This window comes from Aquila chrysaetos, chromosome 3 (genome assembly GCF_900496995.4).
Source record: "Aquila chrysaetos chrysaetos chromosome 3, bAquChr1.4, whole genome shotgun sequence".
Classification (NCBI taxonomy): Eukaryota; Metazoa; Chordata; class Aves; order Accipitriformes; family Accipitridae; genus Aquila; species Aquila chrysaetos.
The window spans coordinates 4,041,345-4,061,878 of record NC_044006.1 but is presented as its reverse complement, the minus strand read 5'-3'; the positions used below and the strand labels follow the sequence as shown (position 1 = coordinate 4,061,878).

The 20,534-nt window shown below is 38.1% G+C and overlaps 1 protein-coding gene across 5 annotated transcripts in view; it reads left to right on the top strand.

Moving 5' to 3' along the window:
* The window catches only part of OSBPL2 (oxysterol binding protein like 2), a 40,124-nt gene extending 19,590 nt beyond the window's left edge, over nt 1-20,534 (top strand). For 4 of the 5 annotated variants that reach the window (XM_030007594.2, XM_030007596.2, XM_030007595.2 and 1 more), the window contains 12 exons: nt 3,711-3,858; nt 4,099-4,174; nt 5,513-5,647; nt 6,731-6,828; nt 7,544-7,726; nt 10,635-10,742; nt 12,052-12,141; nt 12,789-12,912; nt 14,840-14,968; nt 15,710-15,833; nt 16,510-16,600; nt 17,765-20,534. In XM_030007594.2, the coding sequence (XP_029863454.1) occupies nt 3,711-3,858; nt 4,099-4,174; nt 5,513-5,647; nt 6,731-6,828; nt 7,544-7,726; nt 10,635-10,742; nt 12,052-12,141; nt 12,789-12,912; nt 14,840-14,968; nt 15,710-15,833; nt 16,510-16,600; nt 17,765-17,867 (1,409 nt within the window). In that variant the 3' untranslated portion in view covers nt 17,868-20,534. The remainder of the gene's footprint in view (nt 1-3,710; nt 3,859-4,098; nt 4,175-5,512; nt 5,648-6,730; nt 6,829-7,543; nt 7,727-10,634; nt 10,743-12,051; nt 12,142-12,788; nt 12,913-14,839; nt 14,969-15,709; nt 15,834-16,509; nt 16,601-17,764) is intronic. The other variant, XM_041122117.1, reaches the window with a different exon arrangement.

Sequence of the window (20,534 nt, the reverse complement as noted above, 5' to 3'; positions counted from 1 at the left end):
GTTGGTTGGTTTGTTTTGTTTTTAATTAGGTGGAGATGCACTTTAATAAAGCAGACTTTACACTTCTGATATATCTTATTTTTCTGGGGCAGGGATTTAATGTTTCTTGTTTGTATGCGAGACGCTCGTTTGAATTGGTGTTTATTTACTTACCAATGACATATTGTTATCCATAAATTATATATATACCTGAATCTAAATTCCCATTGTGTTGTACAAGAACAAGGTAAAACAATTCTGAATCATTGGAGAAACAGAAAGACTAGTGTGGATAAAAACAATGAGCATTTGATACAATTTGCAAGGTTTCAGGTATGATGTAAAGGCTGTAATTCCAGTAATATTTTTCATAACTATTCCCCTACAAGCCAGTTGACTATTCCTGTTATGAAGCTTTACTTCTACATTTAGGTGTGCTTATCTCATTGAAGTGCTCATTAAATGCGATGCTCTTCTTTATGTTGTGTGCACTTGATCAGCTTTCTAGCTGAGGGCACATGTACCAAAAAGCTCATGTTTTGTCCAACTTCATCAGTCAAACTAATAAAAGTTATTTTGTTATGCCCTACAGTACTTGCCCTTTCCATCTCCTTGTACTGTAACAGGTTCCAAAAAAAGCTAAGATGTGATTAGAAATGCTGTTTTTAAATTATAAATATTTTGTTGTGGGTTGACTGAAGATAGGCATGTGGTTTTTTAAGACAGGTGTTTCAGGGTAGTCTTCATTTTAATGACCTGAATATGTATATGACTATCATACTTTCCAATTTAGTACTAAGACTGCTAAGGTGTGGTTATTGCTGTATAATTGCATGCTTGTGACATCAAAATGTAGGAGATGGTTTAATACATGACATCACCCATTACACCTGCTGTTTACCAAATAAGATCATATCAGTAATGGTTCCTTGTGCAGTTTTGGATGTTATTGCCATGGTCTTGATCCCTGAAAAAAATGCAGCTTTTTGTTTCTGAATGTGTGTCTTGCATGAATTACTCTAATAAAGTAAGAACACCCTGTTAGAGATGTTAACAAAAAGGAATGTTGAAGTACTACTTATGATAGATACTCTCTGTTTTTAAAAAGTTAATGACAGAGGGTCATAACATTTTACTCTAATTAAAATTGAAATAATCTTTGTCAAAACTGATTACTCTGTTAGAGTGCTTACATGCTTTGTAATATTTCAGAATCTTTCTGTACCTGCAGCTGGACTTTGAGATAGGCTGTAGCTGAGCATGGTGGTAACTGTCACCACATAGACAAGTGGTTGGCCAGGTTGTGATAGCTGGAATGAAAGGAATACAAAAATGATGGTAGTGTATTCCGTAAAACTGTGGCAAGAATTGTATGTCAGCAAATATACATGTTTTCATGTTGCTTTTGGATTCTGACTCTAAAATTGGAAGCTGGAAACTAAAGTTGTCTTGTGGTTCTTGGTGAAGAATTGACCCTTGTGGCAGTAAGAAAGGGCTTCAGGCTCTTTGAATTACTTTCAACAAAAATACTCCTTTATGGATGGTCGCACTCAGAGTTGCGGTCAACGGCTCGATGTCCAAGTGGAAAGCAGTGACGAGTGGCATTCCTCAGGGACCTATTGGGACTGGCACTGTTTAACATCTTTGTCGGCGACGTGGACAGTGGGACTTAGTGCACCCTCAGCAAATTTGCTGATGACACCAAGCTGTGTGGTGCGGTCAACACGCTGGAGGGAAGGAATGCCATCCAGAGGGACCTTGACAGGCTTGAGAGGTGGGCCTGTGCGAACCTCATGAAGTTCAACAAGGCCAAGTGCAAGGTCCTGCCCATGGGTCGGGGCAATCCCAGGCACAAATACAGGCTGGGTGGAGAATGGATTGAGAGCAGCCCTGAGGAGAAGGACTTGGGGGTGTTGGTTGACGAGAAGCTCAGCATGACCCGGCAATGTGTGCTTGCATCCCAGAAAGCCAACCGTATGCTGGGCTGCATCAAGAGACGCGTGACCAGCAGGTCGAGGGAGGTGATTCTCTCCCTCTACTCCGCTGTCGTGAGACCCCACGTGCAGTACTGCATTCAGCTCTGGGGCCCCCACCATGAGAAGGACACGGACCTGTTGGAGCGAGTCCAGAGGAGGCACACCAGGGTGATCAGAGGGCTGGAGCACCTCTCCTGTGAGGGCAGGCTGAGAGAGTTGGGGTTGTTCAGCCTGGAGAAGAGAAGGCTCCAGGGAGACCTTCTAGCAGCCTGCCAGTACCTAAAGGGGGCCTGCAGGAAAGCCGGAGAGGGACTTTTTACAAGGGCATGTAGAGGTAGGACAAGGGGTAATGGCTTTAAACTGAAAGAGGGTAGATTTAGATTAGATGTAAGGGAGAAGCTCTTCACTGTGAGGGTGGTGAGGCACTGGAAGAGGTTGCCCAGAGAGGCTGTGGATGCCCCATCCCTGGAAGTGTTCAAGGCCAGGCTGGATGGGGCTCTGAGCAACGTGGTCTAGTGGAAGGTGTCCCTGCCCAGGGCAGGGGGGTTGGAACCAGATGATCTTCAAGGTCCCTTCCAACTCAAACCATTCTATGATTCTATTACACTGAATGATCAGCAATGCTTTCTGTTGTGATACTGTGACAGTTGTGAAGAGGGATTGTGTTAATGCAGTGTTTTAGGGTGCTCGGTATTGATGCTGCAACCCATCCTTATGTGTTGTTAACAGTTGTTTTGTTTCTGCAGTCAGTCTGTGTAGCAGCATTGACAAGAGGCCTGTTGCTGTTGATAGTGACTGTGTGTGTGTATGGATAAAATGTTTTTTACAATTTTCTTATTTAAAGGTATATGCAAAAATGAAATTGTTGTTATTCTAAGTGTGTGTGTGGAAGTAGTGTGACTTAAAACAAAAAAAAATCATTAGACTAAAATCTTGGATTTTTGGTTTAGTCCAACTTGTACTTAGGGCAGCTTGATTACAGAAGCTTGTGTTCCTGTAGATTCCTGTTGGTTTAGCTTCTTTTATGGTTAAAGCTGTTCAAAGCATGTTGTTATTGGGGGCACTGGCATTTAGTTACAACGGTGTTTCTGGTAGCTATCTACCCAAGTGGATGGAATTGGGTCGTAGGAAACGGAACCACCTGTTGTAGGTCATGCTTTGGGTTGCTTGTAGACTCAGGGAATGATTCATCTTGGTATCCACAAGTTCTTGCTATAACCATTAGGGAAGTGTTATATGGTTTGCACACATGGATGGCAAAAAGAAGTTAGATATGCTACATTTCTGTTGCTCTAGTAGTCTGGATGTTTGCAGCTGGATTGTGAAACGGCCCTTTTCTCTTTTTTTTTGCTCCTTGCCTGTTAGCAGTGTAAGTAGGCTAAGTTAATTTTTTTTTAAGGTCTTTGAGGAAAACTACATAACTGAACAAAATTATTGTAATCATACTGCAGCTCTGAAGAAGAGACAATACAGCTAATCTGATTAGGAGCTACTGAAGAACTTGGAAGATTCTAAAATGGTTTTATATTCAGCAGTGTGAAAAATTAGTTGAGAATGCTTGATTCTAATGCAGTACTTGGCTCTAAATACTCTTGGAAATCAGGTCACTTAATAAAGGGTTTTCACTCTGATATTCTTTAAAATAAAATAACCTGGTATAAGTATACTTATGCTGTGAGAGTTACAAAATGTGAGTGCCACTCTGTGGCATAATAAGGTTCCTAAGAAAACTGTTGCCTTATGGTTTTTATACAGGCTTTGATTCTGACAATTCTTCAGGAGACTTTTCAGAAGCAAATCATAAAGTTGCAGAAATGCTTGATCTAGATCCACACCAAAGCAATAGGACTGGAAAGCATAACGGAGAGTCAGAGATTCAAGAAAATGGAATTAAGAGACACAGGTAAACACAAAGTACTGCATAGTAAATGAGAAGTGAGTACGTTCTGGCTCATTATCTTTTGGGGCATTACTCTTCTCATTGGAAGAGGCTAATTCTCTGGAACTGAAAAGACTTGTCTGCTTCCTATGTCAACTCAAGGTTAATGCTTTGCTTCCTTTATAAATTACTTCAATACCTACAAATGAAAATGTCTTGTTGTTTAAGGGGCTGATAGTGACAGTTGTTTTTTTCCAATTACAGGACATCATTACCTGCCCCAATGTTTTCTAGAAGTGATTTTAGTGTGTGGAGCATATTAAAAAAATGCATTGGACTGGTAAGTTTTCCCCCTGCATAATTTAAGCAGTTTGTGCCAAAAAAATTGCTTTCATCTGATTGAAGGGATAGAAAAGTTTGGGATCTGTTAGAGTTCCTTGGAGAGCCCAGTGTAGGCTTGGGGTATTAATGGTGTGATGTCATTGGGTCCAAGATTTGCTCTTGGACTCAGAGACACAGACCTTTGCGTTGCTCTGTGTTGTTAAAGGACCCTGATGCTTGCATCGTTATTGGCCATCACTGCTCTTTTCTTTTAATCCTTTAAGAATTCAGTTACATGTTTGATTACTTCATTCTTACTAGGAATTAAAATGATATTCTACACTGGAGGACCTTGCTGCTGTAGCCTCTTTTTAGAAGCATTAAGCAATTACATTGATATGTAGTCTAGGTCTGCCAGTACAGTCTTTTGTGAATGCAACAGACAAGTCAGTGAGCACTTCTGCTGGCTTAATTTATGTCATCTAGGAGACACAGCTGTACTGTCAAAACTCCTTTTGTTAGGATGAGTGACCTATCTACTAGAATGCTTTGCCTGGACCAAATCAATTTAAGTCAGTTAGGGGTAATGTTTTTTGGTTTTTTTTCCCTTACTGCCTGTGACAATGCAAGGAAAATGTTTCATTAACTTCATCTGGTGGCATTCTCCTTTCCACTAAGTTTTAAGCACTCAAATGATGCTTTAGTGCTTAGTCATGAGTGCAACTTTTTAATTAAACAGCCAAATTTGCTTGGATATAGTAAAAGACATGGGGAATTGGAAATCTCTGTGTGAACTTCATGTCTGTCTTGGATCCACATGCGAAATGAGAAACATTCTGACGCAAATAACAGGTTGCTTGAATAAAGCCACTAAAATTTGTTAGAGCAATTCAAATCCTGTTCTTTATGTAACTGTTCCTTTCAAAAAATAATTTGTGGTTACTGCAGTAAAATAGTTAGATTTTACGCAAATAGGTATGTGAGGATTTCAAAGGAATGCGTGGTACTTAAAGATCAGTAATGAGCTGGTTGGCACATTATTGCTGCTATCTATGGAAATCTTAACCGCTTCTGGTTTATGTAGACCACAGAATAGAAGGTAACTTTTTCTTGAATTTACAAGGTTAGCTGGATCAATTTTTGAAGTTGTTTATTCTTTCAGATTGCTAGTAGGCTTCTGTAGTGCTTCTAGCCCCTTTCAGCTGTAGCACTTAAAGGTCTATTATAGGATTGTCAAATGTCTTTCGAAGAATGCTAGAAATAAACTAACCCACAACTTATTTTCAAAATTCTTGTTGTTGTCAGTTGTTAACTTAGTGTTGTGTCAAAGAAATTAACTTATCCTTTTGTTACCTAGGAGCTGTCTAAGATTACAATGCCTATTGTCTTCAACGAGCCACTGAGTTTTCTTCAACGGATAACAGAATATATGGAACATATATACCTCATTAATAAGGCTTGTAGTCATGCAGACCCCCTGGAAAGAATGCAAGTAAGTAACAGCTACCACCTTCTGGGTGGTTCGGAAGATGTTTTTCTCTCCTAGAGTCTTTCATTTTAAGACAATTTCTCATTTGACTGTATTTCTTTCTCTGGGGCTATCATAAGAATGCCCATATTTGTCTGTCTAGACGAGTTTGTTGTTTCATATTGGCTGTCTTAGATATTTGTGACACTTTCACACTTGATGTTGTGCACAGAGTTTGAGCCAAAAGTCTAGTGCTGGAGAGTGCCACAACTGATGATGCCCAAGGACCTCAATCCTTTCCAGGACTGCTTTAACTGTGACTCTTTTTGTGGTTTTATGCGTTGTGAAGGTGAAATCTTGGCTTTAAGTCACCCTAAATTGATTTGTTGAGTGGCTCCATGATTTTTAAGTTACTGGATGAAAAATTGTTATGACAGAGACAAGCTTTACCACTCTTCTCCAAAACTGGTTGTTGTTGGGAATAGAATATAGTACCTGGCTGGTCTCACAACAAGGACCTGAATATGGTGAAACCAGGCCTGTGTATATTAGGTTATACTGGTATTGCTCATAGCTCTGTTTTTACTTAAGTGAAACTGGAATGTATGTCTTGTATTCTGTGTTTGTGTAGTACATACCCCTACTTAATCAGCCTGCAGGAGCTTCTAAGTGTCATTTGTACCTGCTGGTATGACTCAAGAAATCTCATCTGTGTTAGAGATAATGCTTGCCTGACACTAAGAAAAGCAAGACTCTCTTCCCAATGAGCTTAGTGTGGGGGACAGTCAAAATAGGGGAAAAGTAGATTTTTAAAAAACAGGTTGAACTCTTAGAGGTAGGTGGAGAAACATGGGGCAGAGTGTAACCTGACAAAATTTACTACAGAAAATAATTCCTTTTGGAAATGAGATTCTTATTAACTGCTTGTATTTCCCCACTTCTATATCGCTTATCCCATGGCTTACAAATGTTTTGGCCTTAAGCAATATATAGCGCTTTCTTTCTGGAATAATAATGAAGTACTGTAATGTGCAACAAATACCATATATTAAACTTAGAGTTTTAATGTATTGTTTTCATAACAATGTGTTCTTAATTTGCTTATAGGCTGTAGCTGCTTTTGCAGTTTCTGCTGTAGCTTCTCAGTGGGAGAGAACTGGCAAACCATTTAACCCGCTGTTAGGAGAAACCTATGAATTAACCAGGTAATAATTACTTTACATTGGGAGCTGGAGCTATTTGTGTTCTTGAGTTAGCAGACTCTCATACTAGTTTAGTTGTTTATTCAGTGAAATAAATAAAAATCTACTAAAATATATTTTTGAGTATAGCTAAAATTCTTTTCCCCCAAACCATTTCAAAATCTTTGAGAAGTTGTTATAAAAGCCAATAATTTTATTTCTAGGTTTAGGCAGAGTATTCTTTGAGTTATTCAGAGAAAAGTTCATCCTTGTTCTTCCACCAAAGACATTTTCTGACCAGACACAATTAATTTAAATAGTGTTTTGCTGGTCATGTCAGATAGAGTAGTTAGTCTGAAGAACTTCCAGCTTGCTTAAATAAATGGGTGATATGTCTGCAGCGGAGAAAAGAATTTTCAGTCAGACCTTCTGCTGCTGCCCAAAGAGTTTCAGCATTTTCATGAGTTATTTCAGTGAAACATCTTCTGATGCCTTTCTGGGTAGAAAGTCATTTAGGTGTTTGAATGTGGGTTGGTTTGGGGTATAAAGTGAGTGTTCAGAGTACAAATTCTTTCATTTCATAAATTGTAAATGTGTCATGGGACTAGAAAAGGAAAAGTCTCACCTTCAGTTTAATCTAAAAATCCTTCAAAATTTTTTAAAGTATCAAGTAACTCTTTTCTTTTGTAATGTTAAAAAAAAGTATTTACTGTTTAATGCTCTTTTTTGTTGTTGCTAGGGAGGATTTAGGATTTAGGTTTATATCTGAGCAAGTCAGCCACCACCCACCTATTAGTGCATTTTATTCTGAAGGCCTCAATAAGGACTTTATTTTTCATGGATCAATCTATCCCAAACTAAAATTCTGGGGAAAGAGTATAGAAGCAGAGCCTCGAGGAACAATTACTTTGGAGCTTCTGAAGTGAGTATGAGAAGTAAATACCTTTTTTATGTCGATCTCCTTAACATTTACTTGAATAAAAAGATAGGTGATAATCATTCTATTGGCTCTTCATAGGTGATTATCTATAAACCTCTTGCTGAAGAGATTGTAAGAGTTTATTTACAAGTTAATTTTCACTGCTTAATTTCAGGGCTCTGGTTTTTTTAAGTTATGCCATGCTTCCATGACCCAGTCTTTCCACGATGAAAATTAATGTTTCTTAAAAATTGAATGCTACTGAAAGCTTGTTTTGTGAAGGCATGTAAAATTTAAATAGATAAAATTATATTGCCAGGCTATTCAAGCTCATCTTGCTTTTAAATATTGTTGTTGGTTTTGATTGTTTGTGCGCATATGTTTGTGTGGAAAGAACTGCATCTTCAGAATAGCTGTTCTATGTGGTAAGGGAACGTGAGAAACTTGTCAGGATTGCCTTGTCACCTGTTTAACACTTCCTGTGTATGATCACCTTCCTGTTAAAATCAAGAATGCCTCTCCAGATTACTCTGAGGCTTGTCTCTAATTGTGTATGTCTCTCGTAAATTACGTGACTTTCCATAAGTTGTTTTGTGCCCTGGTGGCACAAAGACTCTTGAGCTTTCCCAAGTAGGACACAAGGACGCACTAGATAATAGTTGCAGAAAAAGTATTCTGCAATTGAACACTTAAAGGTGCTTTTATAAAAGCTTTCCTCAGGCCTAACTCTGGGGTTGTTTTAAAATGTTGTCCTATGAACTTTCTAGACATTTGGTTTCAATAAAGAGTCAACTTGCCTGCCATATCAAGCATTGACTTTTCCTGTAGTTTCTTTTGAAAGTATAGTTTAATTTTCAAGCTGCTGGCATCTAATCTTCCAAAGCTTATAAAAGTATGAACTGGTCTTGGATATAAATGGTGATGGAAATAGAGGAAATTTCTTCTGAATGTAGAAGGAACTATGAATGTTAGTGTAGAATGCAGACATGACAAAAATAAAGTTTGTTGCTTGAGAGAGAGCCTTTGTTTAGAAGACTATTAAAATTCTTGCTCTGCCTAATCAAATTACAGGCACAGATTTAAACTGGAATATAAATGATTAAAGCATTTATTTTAAATAATTGCTTCAAGTTAGCAGCAGAAGTTGAAATAAAATTTTGAGCCTCTCAGTGTTGTGATTCATACTATTCTGTTGGTTTGAGTAGTCATGAGGACTGCTCAGGGCCTGAGTGAACAACTGTTTAGGAAGCAAAATTGCAAGTTAATGTTAAGTACTGCATTTATGTTAACCATGACTTAGTTTTCAAAACATACATCAGAAAACACACTTCTTCCTCACTTCTCCAGCACAAGTAAGTGTTTCAATTTATCAGCATTGGCCATGAGTGTCTTGTGTTTTGTTTTATGCTATACAGCTTTTGGTGTCAAGTAGTTCATGAATAAAAATGCCTGCTAAGGCTGGTGGGATGGATTTGGGGGGTTCTGGTATTTTTTCGCCACTGAAAGAGTAGTCATTGTTCTAAAGTATGCTTGAAGACAAGTCACTGTGGAAAATAGTCAGACTTCAATGATCTGTTTTTTCTCTGTACTGGAAAATGACAGACTGGTTGGAAACATTAAATAAGGGTGTTCTCTCCATACTTGCTGGAAGTAGAAGTTCAAGGCATTTGTTACAAAGAGGGCACTGCTTGTTTTTGTAATTTTTTTGTATTAAAATAGAGTTTGCAAGCTTTCTTAAGATGGATTGATAGCCAGCTGGGTAACTTCAGTATTTCTTTTACCAGCATGGAAAGATGAGTGAGAATAGATGGCTTTGACTCTGCTGAGCTAGTGATAATAGGAAACTTGTTTAACATTTTGATCACTTTTAGAATAATGTCTTTCAAGGATTTAGAATCTGCTAACTCATCTTTGTAAAGTTTTTCACAAAACATTAAAACCAAAATTAAACTAAGTGGAAATTTCTTCAATTCTAGGACTTATCCTTCTTCCCAGTAAATCTTTGGGAAAAAGATGGAGTTGAGTAATAAATTGGATTTTTACATGTCATGTTTATGAGCCTTGAATATAGTGCTATCGTGTCCTACTGGTGTTAAACAACCAGCCAAAAGAACCCTAAAAACACACACCCACCCCCCAAATTGCCTTTAGTGACTCTGGAGCAGGCTTCATACACCGATGTGGAAACTCGTGGCGTGTTTGTGGAAACCACTTATGCAGTTTGCTGGCTCGTGTCACTCTCTTCAGATTCAAAAGCCTTTACCACTCAGTGTTTGTACAATGAAAAATTGTTTAAGTGGGTTAGTCTGACCAGCCCTTGAGGAGGAGTGTCTTCATGTCTGACCTTTGTCAGAACTGGTAGTGACTAACCTCTCTGCTAGAAGACTCAAATATTTACATTCAGTGTTTTTTTTAATCACAAAAAGGTACTCTCTAGATTATGATAGAGGTTTACAAGAGCGAGCTTTAGGAAGAAGTTTACAGTGCTGCCACGGTAGTTGAATAGAAGATGCTGTTACACATGAGTTTGTCAGCCTGGTTCTCCAGCAAGTATTATGTTTTATCACACAGAACTTTAAAAGTGCAAACAAAAAAGATTAATTCCTGGCCTGCTGTTTATGTTGGGCTGGAATTTGTAATCAAGAGCACAGCAACTGTAAAACTCACTATTTCAGCTCTGTGAGAAGGAAGAAGAATAAAGGTGGTATCACTGTATTAACTTGCAGTAATGTTTAGATGCAACACATTGTTGGCTTATAAAGAAAAGTCTGTTTCTTTTCTGTTTTGAAGTTAACTGCTGGCTGTTCATAGGAGTGCTAAATATTGTGCCCTGCCATGAACAGAATTGAAAACAGGCTTACATTCCATCTCAAACTCAAGAAAATTATTTCTTTCTCTATTTTCTTTACAGACATAATGAAGCTTACACATGGACAAATCCAACCTGTTGTGTACATAATGTAATTATTGGTAAACTGTGGTTAGAACAATATGGAACGGTAGAAATTGTAAATCACAGGTAATACTAATCATGAAACTGAGGGTTGGCTTATAGGGACTGGTGCATGGTCACTTTTGTTACAAAACAGAGTTTTGATTTTTGTCAGATTACATAGGAAGCTTTGTTTTGTAGGTCCAAAGTCTTGTCTCTTTTTCTTTTTTTTTTTCCCTTCTGACAAATGCAAACTATTTGTTGGACTGAGCTTAGTATCATAATAATATTAATGAAAAGGCACAGGGCTAGATGGCTTATGGGATACAAAGATTTTACATTTGTGAGTTACTTGTTCAAATTCAGCCCTATTGACAGAGAACAGAAATTAAATTTAACTCCAGAACCATTAAGTGGAATAATCGTTGGAGGCTTGCAGTGGACCTCTGTCATGTTGATTGTGATTTGGCCCTCTTTAGTTTTGAAAATAGAGAATGTCTTAAATTAACGGTACAGCACAGAAGAATGACTGCAGAGTAGGATAACATGAACTTCGAGCATGTCAATTGCTCTGCCAGCTGCCTGTATAAAAGCTTTTTACCTTATATAAAATAAATTACCTCTTGTAATGATGAGGGAGAGAATTTTGTGAAAACTGTATTACTTCTGCACATGTTTTTCTGTCAATAAATGGGAGCTTTAATCCAGCAGGGCTGATGTTTTGATACTTCTCATAGCATCAAATCCACAATCCTGTCTCCTATATTGGGACAGAAGACCCAGGGTGGTGTCTGTATGCTTTGTGCTTGACATAGAAACTTGACCTGATGCCTCACGGGGAGAGATGATTTACATCTACATCTCAGTGCAAGGAAGATGCTGAAATACAATGCTGGTTTATGTTTGTAAAATGTTTAGTTCAGAATTTTTGATATGCAATTTAGAGGTAACGTTTGAATGCACTTAACTAGATTTTCCTGTGTAGGTCGTTAGTAAAAGTTATTTCTTATTGCATTTAGCTGTAAATAGATATTAATCTGAAATGCAGTGTGTTAATAGTGTGGGTTAAGTAGTATGCAGGACTGCATTCCATTTTATTCCTAATACTTTTGATAAATTTTAGATATACATGAAACTCAGAAGTATGGTCATGTTTTCAGTGGTCTTTCATGTGCACTTTGATTTCTTTTTTGTCCTTTCTGTGGAATTTTGAAATGTGCACCTTGTTTATTACCTGACCAGGACATTAAAACATAGTTAAAGAAAAATTATGATATAAATAACTACCCCCCAGCTAACTGTAACTGTATGAAAAAAGCTAAATAAGGTAAAAAAGTAAACTTACTAATGTATTTAGGGGCTTGCTTCTTTAATCATATACTTATTTCCTATGCAGTACTGGAGATAAATGTGTCCTTAATTTTAAACCGTGTGGACTGTTTGGGAAAGAGCTTCACAGAGTGGAGGGATACATTCAGGACAAAAAGTAAGTGATAAAAGCCTCTTGGCCTCTCTGTTTCTGAGCACTGTGGCATTTCTTTAGTGCTGGCATAGTGACCACAACTGATGTGACTGCAAAGTTGCTGGCAATGCAGATTGTAACCCATTTCTCTTCTCTGTGTCAGTGTTAAACCCCTTCATTCTAGGATGATCATTTCAAGCATTATTAGAAAAACTCTCCAGTCTAGTCTTTGGAAATAAAGGTATCCAGGGAAAATGCAGAGTAGTCGCAACTGATTTCACTGTTGTACACTCACAAGTCCAGTCTTCAGTTTACAAAACCAGAAATATGGTAATTAGGAATTTTTAATCAAACCCAAACCTGTTTCGTGACTCTGAATCTCTATATTGTAAACTATTGGCTTTATTGGACCCACGCTCATTTTAACAGTGGCAAAAGCATGTGACCAAGTCATGAGGATGTGTTCTGCAGGACCGAATGCCAGGAAGACTGGAATAAACTGAAGCCTTTTCTTTGCGTTATCAAATATCTGACTTCTTAGAAGTCTGCAAAGAAACATAAAATACAACAAAGTAGGAAGCTGGGTATTTAATATAGACCAGAATCTGCATGACTTGGCTTAGAAGGCTTTATAAGAAGCAAAAACTAAGTCTCCTTTGCTTTCTCTGCAGCAGAAAGAAGCTGTGCGTGATCTATGGCAAGTGGACAGAATGCTTATGGTGCACTGATCCCACTACGTATGAGACTTACAAAAAGAATGAAAAGAGAGGTGGTGAGCAGAAGAAATTGAAGCCGGTAAGGTTAAGGATTCTTTACAGAGAAAAGATACTGGAATATGAGAAATTAAAGGAAAACGTCTTCTTTACAGAAATGGTCAGGTGGTAGTGAATGGAGGGTTAAAACAGTCTGTCTTTTGGTGGGGGTCAGAGATGGGCAGTGTTAGTCCCATGAAAAGGCATTGCACTTTAAACTTGTGTAGACTTCTGTGTGAGCTGCTGGTATTGAAGAGAGCTCATAGAAATGGCATTTGCTAGAGATTTGTCAGAGAAGACATCAAATATCGACCCCCAAGCTGATGTTGTCCATTCCTTGAACGAGGAAAGTGGCTCTACTGCCAGCTCCAGATGTAAAAATATTAGGATTTGGGCTTAAAAAAAAAAAAAAAAAAAGTAATTACATGTTTTGAAGTTGGTTATGCTTTTTGGTGATGCAGCCTTTCAGAATTTATGATGTAGATAGCCTTGACAACAAAGGGGTCTGGAAACATGCAGGGTTTTTTCGTCACATGTAAGCAGTGTCAGGTGAGTTACCGCCAAAGCCTCAGTGTGATATGGAAAATGCAAAATGTTGTATGGTGAAGCAGAGGACTGTTGGGTTTCCTGATATCAACAGGGTCTTGCAGACCCTTGTTGCTCATTGAAAATGAAAATAATAAGTTAAACAGAAAGCTAATCACTCTTAGCGTTAAGAGGCTCAAACTTTTTTTTTAAAAAGTATTCACATCAGAAGAATCTAGAGCAGCAACAGGCCTTGCTTTTGCCTCTGGATTCTGTCATGTTACAGGCTTATATTTTGACTTTTTTTTTTAAATAATAAGGTTCTGTTCGTCTTATGAAAAGCAACTCTCTCCTTCCTGTTGAATCTATATTTAGATGGGGAACTGTCTTAACAGTAAACCAGATGTTGACATGGAAAGTAGTCTAAAAGAGTGCTTAAATAATGAATACTCAAACCAAGTGATTGAAATTAGACTCTTAACCATATGGAGCTCTTTTCTAGTGTATAAAACAGGCCCTGTTTAACTTAACAGGGTATTTTTGAGTAAAATAAATGAGCCATGTCAGAAGGGGCAGAAAGAAAACAGAAGAGGAGTGGGGGTGAGGGGAGGGAAAAAAACTGTGTTACTATCACTCTAGGATGTTTCTGCCTCAAATTTCCCTTCCGGTTGTTGTGGTTTTAAATAGTTTCTCATGGTAAAACCCTCTGAAATTCCACCATGTAGCTCTCTGTGTCCAACAACAGTCAGATGCTCTCAGATTCTGAGAGCAGCCTCTTGAAGAATACTGCATTTGATTATATATATGCATTATAGCAGTGCATCTGGTAACAAAGGAACTTGGCAGGAAAGACACCATATTTACAAACTTCAGTACACAGTCTTCACAGCGAGAAAATTGGCAGTGATAATAGTTATTAGAATCTAGATCATAGGAAATCGGACTGAAACAAGGGCATATCTGTTTTTTAATTGCACGTCCAAATCTTTTGCAGAAGATGAAGCAATATCCAAAAGAAGGCATGCCCTATTTATGTTTCTCAGGCCATCATGGGAATTGGTTTAAATTGCAGTCTTGGCTCATTTCAACCTGAAGAAGTAATAGTCGTGTTAGGTGAAATAAAGCTATGGCACGGGATAGAAGGGAGGCTAGAGAAAAGATTTCTCAAAGACATTAATTTACTATTATTAATGTTTTTTTTTAAACAGACATTCAAGTTGTACATAGGTGGTGGGAGACTGTTCAGAGATATCAGCAGCAAGACACGATAAAAATGAGAGGAACAGTATACAGAGTGAGGAAAAGCGAATGAGGGGTGAGGCAGAAGTACAGGAGAGTGTTTAGTATCTCAAATTTGAACAAATTCTTCAACAGTCACTGTAGAACTCTAGATGAAACAGTCCAATTTCCCTTTGTTCCTCTGCCAAATATTATCTCTGTTTCAGAGTGAAGATGTTATTAAATCTGAAAATGATGAGGCTGATGATATGCCAGAGGTTCAAGACACGGTACAGTTCATACCAGGCAGTAAATTGCTTTGGAGAATAAATTGTAGGCCACCAAACTCATCACAGGTAACTGTTTCAATCAGTCTGTGTACTGCTATCACTAGTGGCTTACCCAAGGGAACATGAGTAATGTTGAAGGGAAACCTTGTTGAAGCATCTGTCCTTAGCATGTGTATTGACAGGCTCTGGCAGTTCTTGCTGCAGCAGTAAAAGTATACTACAGCAAGCTCTCTGCTTTGTTCCTGTGCTGAAAGCATCACTGCTGTGTTGAAGCTGGTAGAAAGAATGCATGCTCTGACCGCAGCTGCTTCAGTGTGAGTCTGGCGTCTTAGGTTAACCTGCCTGTGAGATCTTTGCACTCAGAGTGGCTAAAATACAGATATACTTTCCCTTCTGCTGACCCTGCTGTTAGGAGGCAGGCTTCCAAAAAATGCAGTAACTGGGCAGCTGGATATTAACTTCAATAGTTTCAACAAGACTTTTTGGTCTTTTAGGTGTGGGTGTTTTTTTCATAAAAATCATGATGTTAAATATCAGATATAGAGGAAAATCTGTCTTGATACTCTGAAGCAAAGACTGCTTAAGAAATGAAAGGTGGGACTTCCATCCCCTTCTGCCCTTCTTTGTCACTCCCCTCCAACAAAAAACCTAGTTTTGTATGAACCTAACCTTGCTTTCAGGGTAGCCAGTGGGAGAAGGTTTGACTTGGTGATTTCTCTTGGAAGTTCTGTTGTATCCATTCGGTATAGGGAACCCAGTGCCACTTTGCCAAAATAACTTGTATGTTATCTTTAATTTGCTTTTAAGATGTACAATTTCACCAGTTTTGCTGTGAGTCTCAATGAGCTAGAAAAGGGCATGGAAGCAATATTAGCTCCCACTGACTGTCGGCTACGTCCAGATATCAGAAATATGGAAAACGGAAACATGGGTATGTGTTTGCTGGAGGAAATACTTTCACATTCAGGAGTTTTGAGAGGGGGTGACTGAAGGGAGGTTGGTTGATACAGGAACATGGTCTTCAGTTTCTCATTCCCAGAGCAGCCTTAACTCTTTTTCATCCTGTGTTAATGAACATGCTTTTGAACAATGTATGATGCTTGTTTTCCCCCAGAAAAGTCTGGGAGAGCGAATGTGTCTGAGGTGGATCCCAAGACCGCTATCCTATGTTACGGTGTATTTGCATGTTTGTTAACTTGGGGAGAACTGGCAGACATGCTCTCTTGCTCTGGAGTTTGTCTGGAAAGACATGTGGTGAACAGACATGCTCTGTTGCTCTGGTGTTTGTCAGAAAAAACACATGGCCAAATAGTGAAAAAATCTCTCTCTATTATGCCTAATCTAAGTTCTTTCCTGCTGTCTTGGTGCAGTGTTTCTGATAGATGAACCACCAAAATTTCAGTTTTGACTCTGTGTTTGTAGTAGTAACTTTTCTGAAATGACAGGTTTTTGTTGCCTGAGATTTTCATTGTTCAGTGGGATCGTGTACAGCAAATGCTTTCTCTTGCTTAAATGAACTATATTTCATTTCTCTGCAGTCTTTTCTGTTTTCTCCATTTTTGTCTCTATTTTGCTAAGTAACCAATTTCTCTTGAAATGTTTGTTAGATGTGGCTAGCAAAGAAAAAGAGAGACTAGAAGAGAAACAAAGAGCTGCTCGCAAGGAGCGTGCAAAAGATGAAGTGGAGTGGCACACACGGTAAGGGGGAAGGAAGCTGGGCATTTGTTTAATGCTTGGAACGGTTTGGTATACTGCTTGAAATGTTTTTATTCAAGACAGCATTTGATTTTGTGTTTGATTTCCTGCATGACAGTACAATTTGTAGTGTCACTTAAAGCATTTGCTGGGTCAACAAGTAATGTAGCTGGAAGCCAAAATTGCTGATTACTTTGTCCCGGAGAAATTATCTAATAATAAATGCTGAAACCTGTCGTCATTAACCACTGTGGTAATGCTGGATTTTTTGGGTTTTTTTTTTTTTAAAACCTACAGAGGTCATATTTTTGTTAGAATGAATAAAATGTTAAGTCTCACCTCTCTCTCAACCAATTCTTGTCCAGCTTTTGGCAGTTCGGTAAGACATTGCGGCCCTCTAGGGCCTTTTCTTTTCACACTCTTAGGACTTCTTGGCTTGAATACTTCAGAAATTGCTTTTTTGATTGCATATTCAAGTGACTTCTCAGTCATAGAATGCCTCACGGAGTAATGTGTGCTTTGGCTCCTGCTCCTGCTGGTTGCTTTTCACAGATGCCAATGCTATGCAGTCAAGTGTATGCTCACGGCCAGTTAACTGCAGGTGCTTCCTTCAAAGGCAAGAACTTTGGGATGCTCCTGTGATTTCATGAAATTCAGAAGAGAAAGCATTCTCTTCCCAAAGCCTGGAGGAGCAGCTGCAGACTAATTCCAGTTAATGCCTTTGAAAATCTCTTCCAGAGAACATAAAATTGTTTTCAGTCAACGTGGCTAAAAAGCGAGCATCTGTTAATGTTCTGTGCAAAGTACAGCTCCATAGAACAAAACTGTTTCCTGTTTGCACAGGTTTACAAAAAGGATTGTGTAACTGATTTGGCATTCTTTTAAAGTAAAAATTAATATATGTAATCAATATATAACCTAGAGTATCAATGTTAGTTGGAATAGGACAGCAATTTTAAAATCCATTTCATACTCCTCGACTTTATGTAAAAAAAAATTTTAAAAGATGCTTTACAAGGTGACTTTTTTTCTGATAAGAAATACCAGTGTATTTTTACAATGTTTTGTGAAAGAAGCAAAGTTGGTTTTTTTCCCCTATTAATAACTGTTCACTCTGCTTTTTTCTTTTATTGTTTCTTTCCTTTTTTTTTTTTTTTTTTTTTTCAGATGGTTTCATCAAGGCACTAACCCATACACTGGGACTTCAGATTGGCTGTACTCAGGTGGCTATTTTGATAGAAATTTCTCAGACTGTCCAGACATATACTGAAATTACGGAACCAATTGCTCATCTCATCTGGACATCTAGTTACTAGATTTCATTCCAAGCCAGTTACTCTGGTTATGTTGATAGCAAAAACCAGCTTTTCTAAGTAAATTTTAACAAAAATTCTATCGGTCAACAATCAAGGATTTAATTATCACTAACGTTGGATTGCCAAATATTTAAATACTGTTGCATTCTTTCCATAAAGCTGCACCTGAAATCATCATGTTTTCACTAATTTTCAAAGGGACCTTTGGTTCTTCATTTTTTCCCCCCTAGTTTCTTTGTCAGGAAGATACGCTGTATCTGGTAGAGCACATAACATCCTTGAAAACTACGTAACTTAAAATAGAGATAATATCCTTGTTACTTAGTACAATAGTGAAGAATCTGAAGTTTTTGGAACTCGGAGCAGGGATGAAAAGCTAATATGGTACCAACAGGATCAAATCTAGTACTGTCGATACTCCCCGTGAAGAGATGCATGTGAACTTCCATACGGTATGTAGCACTACGTGGGGACTGGAGCTCCGGGCCCCTCTCTCTCAATACGATTCAATAATGGAGAGACTCGGGGAAACAAAAACCAACCTGAGCTTCTCAAACTGTAGTTGTCTGTTAGAGTCTTCACAACTTCTGGACACTGTGAGCATTAAACTGTATACCTGTGATAAAATTACATAAAGCATACGTTAGGAGAAGGGAAGGGTGCATTAAACAGTGTGCTTTTTCTGAAGTCAAATGCTGTTCTTAAAATAGGAGAAGCTTCGGAAGCAATTGCAGGAATGTAGAGGTGGTTACAATGTAAAATATATTGCTTGCTACCACTTGGAGGCTTAAATCTTCTGCACTACCTTTGGCAGCTTTGGCACTATGTATGCTTCTAGACTAAACTTTTATTTGGAAGCACTTTGGTATGTATATCCACACAGGTTCATATTTTGGGGAAGTTTTGGTTTGCATGTTTTTCATTATTAGGTCATGTCTGTTTTGTATGTTGTGAAAAAGCAGAATCAGTTTAAAGCTTTGGCAGAGTTATACCTATTACAAGTTTTCTGTGAGCATGTGATGTCAAAAAGTGGGATTTTTTTGTTCCATATCAAACCATCAAAGCCATATAATACTGGAAATAATCAATTACTGAATTGACGCATTCGTTTTCTTTCAAGTGGTACACTTCGGGGGGGGGTAAAGGGGGAGAGAGGCTTGAAAAATTAGGTCCAGTAATTAAAACTAACCCTAATGTTGCTTCTTTTATGAAAGTTTTTAATTGAGTAACCAGGCACAAATGGAGAGCGGCTACACTGCTATGAAGTTTACAGTCATTCAGAAATTGCTGGTGTTAAGCACCAGTAACTTGAGGAATTTGTGGAAGAACTGGAATGATTGATGTCCAAACACATCTGTGGTTTCATCCAAAGAGTAGATTTTTGAAGGGCTTCTCTCCTGGCCACAGGATTAAAAAGCAAAAGAAAATGAACATACTCATGGAGAAACATTTTTGTATCAAATCATGCATCTGATGAGTGGATTAACTTTAAATTTGGGGGAAATTTAGTTGTTGTCTTCATTGGGAAAATACGAGAAGCTGTAAAACTTCAAGGCAGTAAGTAAAGGCCTAATCTGAAATGTGCTCGTGGCAACATTGTTCTGTTGCCAGAAATGGTACTTTGTGCTGATTGCGAGTCTTCGGGACTCACGAGCTAGAGTTGGTAATACGGTGCAGACAATAAGTAGGGTTGTGGTTGTTCCTTGTAAATGCATGGACACCTGACTTAAAAAGACATTGCTGATCCGTATGGGACAGCATAAAGATACTTTTTGTAAAAAAGTGGACTTCAGTGACCATGCCAGGCACTGTAACCCCCTTTCCAAACTTGCTGCAAACAGCATAGGGAACCCTTTGTTAGGTGAGGATTGAAAGGATTTGTGTATTAAGCCAGTTTAACAGCTCATGGGAGTTTAAAACTTGCTTAAACTAAATAGCATGTTTAATGCTGGAGTAGTGTTTTCAGAACAGTACATATAGATAGAAATTGCCTGAATGGAAAAACTGTGGAGTAATTGCTAAAGAAAACATTCTATTTATAAGAAGGAAGTGTACAGGTTAGCATCCCTCTCATCTAAGTTATGATTTAAATTCAAAGACCTAAAGCCTTGTCATTTTGTGAAAGCATGAAAAAATTGTAACAACGTGTTTAATCCAAACTTCAGTACAGAATCTTCATGGGATTTAAAAAGAAACGGGGAAGGTTTCTAAAGTAAGAACACTTCATTAGTTATGTCTTTACCCCCTTCTCCCCTTCCTTTAGTGTAAAGTTTTTAGTAGAATTTCAGATTAAGTTCCAAATCCATTCTTCTAATTTATTGTTCTTCATTGACGACACTTACAAAATACTTTCCCCTCACTGCCGACACATCTATGCTTGGCTAGCCATGGGACTCCTAATGCTCTGAAAGTGAAAAAGTTTTATTTTCGATGCAGATCTCGCCTCAGTAGTTTACGTGTCAAAACATGAATAACTTTGCACCTTTTGAAAGAATGTCACTTTTGTAACTTGATTAAACACTGTATATAAGATAACTGTGTTAGTATATGTTAATACAGCTATGTAGAGAAACCATCTAGAAAGAAATTATAATAAATACTTAATACCCTTTGGGCCTCTA